Source organism: Triturus cristatus, chromosome 4_1 (assembly GCF_964204655.1).
Source record: "Triturus cristatus chromosome 4_1, aTriCri1.1, whole genome shotgun sequence".
NCBI classification, from domain to species: domain Eukaryota; kingdom Metazoa; phylum Chordata; class Amphibia; order Caudata; family Salamandridae; genus Triturus; species Triturus cristatus.
The window spans coordinates 176,832,951-176,834,811 of record NC_140585.1 but is presented as its reverse complement, the minus strand read 5'-3'; the positions used below and the strand labels follow the sequence as shown (position 1 = coordinate 176,834,811).

The following is a 1,861-nucleotide window of genomic DNA, read 5'->3' as shown; positions in this document are numbered from 1 at the left end:
TCTGTTTGACTCTGCTTAGCTCTCAAGGTAGCTTACATCTGATATCAGTCTTCATAGTGTTTGAGTGCTAGGACACTTTGGATTGTTATGTTGTGTTATGTTAGGTGGTTTTTATAAATCAAATGCCTTTGATTGATTGATTGAACTAAAATATCTTGGTGACACTCTGGGTCAAAATGATAAATTGCAGGATAATTCAGATCTAGAACTGTTGATTCATTCAGTAAGCCCTCTTTTCCAAGGGGACTCTCAGTATTCCACTTCTAATTCCTGAGCTGTTCCCACTACACCTGCCAAATTACCTGGAGCCCCGGTATCGTATACTTTATGGGTGGGCAAAGCAATGGCTAGGAGTACTGAGATACTGCTAGTTAGGGCATTAGTGTGTTGAGGAGGGTGCATTGTATTGTTAATGAGACACACCGCTCTAAATTGTGAATGTCCCAACTGATTTGGGTGGGCACGTACAGAAATTGAGAATGTGCATTCATTTTGCTTATGTGGACATTGCCTTCATAGAACAAAGAAGTCACTGTTCATCTAGCTTTGCAGACCAACCCTGATGTAATGACTCTTTTCTTTTCTCTAGTGAAGAGCAGTTCTAGATAAATGAGGGGAAAAAATCTGACCTTGGTGATGGAGTTTCACCTCTCTGTCTTCACTGATGATCCAAGGCTGCACGTTCTCCTCTTTGTGCTGTTTCTCATTGTATACATAATCACTGTTCTTGGCAACGCCTGCATCATTGTTCTAATCAAAACTACTTCACATCTTCACACGGCTATGTACTTCTTCATCTGCAACCTATCCATGGTGGATCTATGCTATTCCTCTGCCATTGTTCCCAAGATGCTTGGCAACTTCTTGTCAGAGAAGAAGACCATATCCTTTTTTGGGTGTGCTGCTCAGCTGTTCTGGGTGTGTTGCTGCGCGACAATAGAAAGCCTTCTTCTTGCAGTAATGGCCTATGACCGCTACACTGCTATTTGTAACCCTTTGCTCTATGTAGGTATCATGAACAAAAAGGTTTGTACTCAGCTTGCAGTCACTGCATATTTAGGTGGATTGATACAGGCAGTTATTCAGACAAGCTATACTTTCACTTTGTCCTTCTGTCTGTCCAACATGATCAGTCATTTCTTCTGTGACCTTCCACCACTCTGGAAACTTTCCTGCTCTGACACTACAATCAATCAGATTGTTGCATTCATTTTAGGAAGCATTACATCTGCAGGCTGTGTTACAATAATACTGGTATCATATGCATATATCATCTCACATGTCATCAGATGTCAGATCCGTGATGGGCGTTGGAAAGCCTTCTCCACCTGCACATCCCACCTCACCTGTGTCTGCATGTTCTATGGTACTATTCTCTTCATGTATTTCAGACCAAAATCCAGCTACTCTCTAGAGCATGACAAAGTGGCCTCAGTATTCTACACTGTGGTGATCCCCATGATAAACCCATTAATTTACAGTCTGAGAAACACAGACATGAAGGAGGCAATGAAGAAAGCAAAGAGAGGACCCTTTCTCTCCATGATGCCTTGCTGAAGAACATGATTGCATTCAATGGATGTGTGTGCAGATTTGTGTTATGTTTTGTTTGCATAGTCACTCATTCCACCGTCCTCTAGTGAGGGATGTGAGCTTTGGGATGTACTCTATGCATAGTGTTAGAATGGGGAACCCCTGGTTGGCACAGGTAGGTACTTGTGACAAGCAGTGGTCCCTTCTTCTATTCAGGGCGAGAGAGTTACCCCTTCAGAACAACCCCTGCTCACCCTATAGGTAGTGTGGCGCGAGCAGTCAGGGCTAAACTTCAGGGCGCTAGTCAGTTAAGCATTTATGATCACAC

General features: G+C 42.9%; 1 protein-coding gene across 1 annotated transcript; it reads left to right on the top strand.

Moving 5' to 3' along the window:
• The first annotated feature begins 609 nt into the window (after positions 1–609).
• Positions 610–1,557, top strand: LOC146853844 (olfactory receptor 5AR1-like). Its single transcript, XM_085650935.1, has one exon. The coding sequence runs from the start codon at positions 610–612 to the stop codon at positions 1,555–1,557; it is 948 nt and encodes a 315-aa protein (XP_085507061.1).
• The last annotated feature ends 304 nt before the right edge of the window (positions 1,558–1,861 follow it).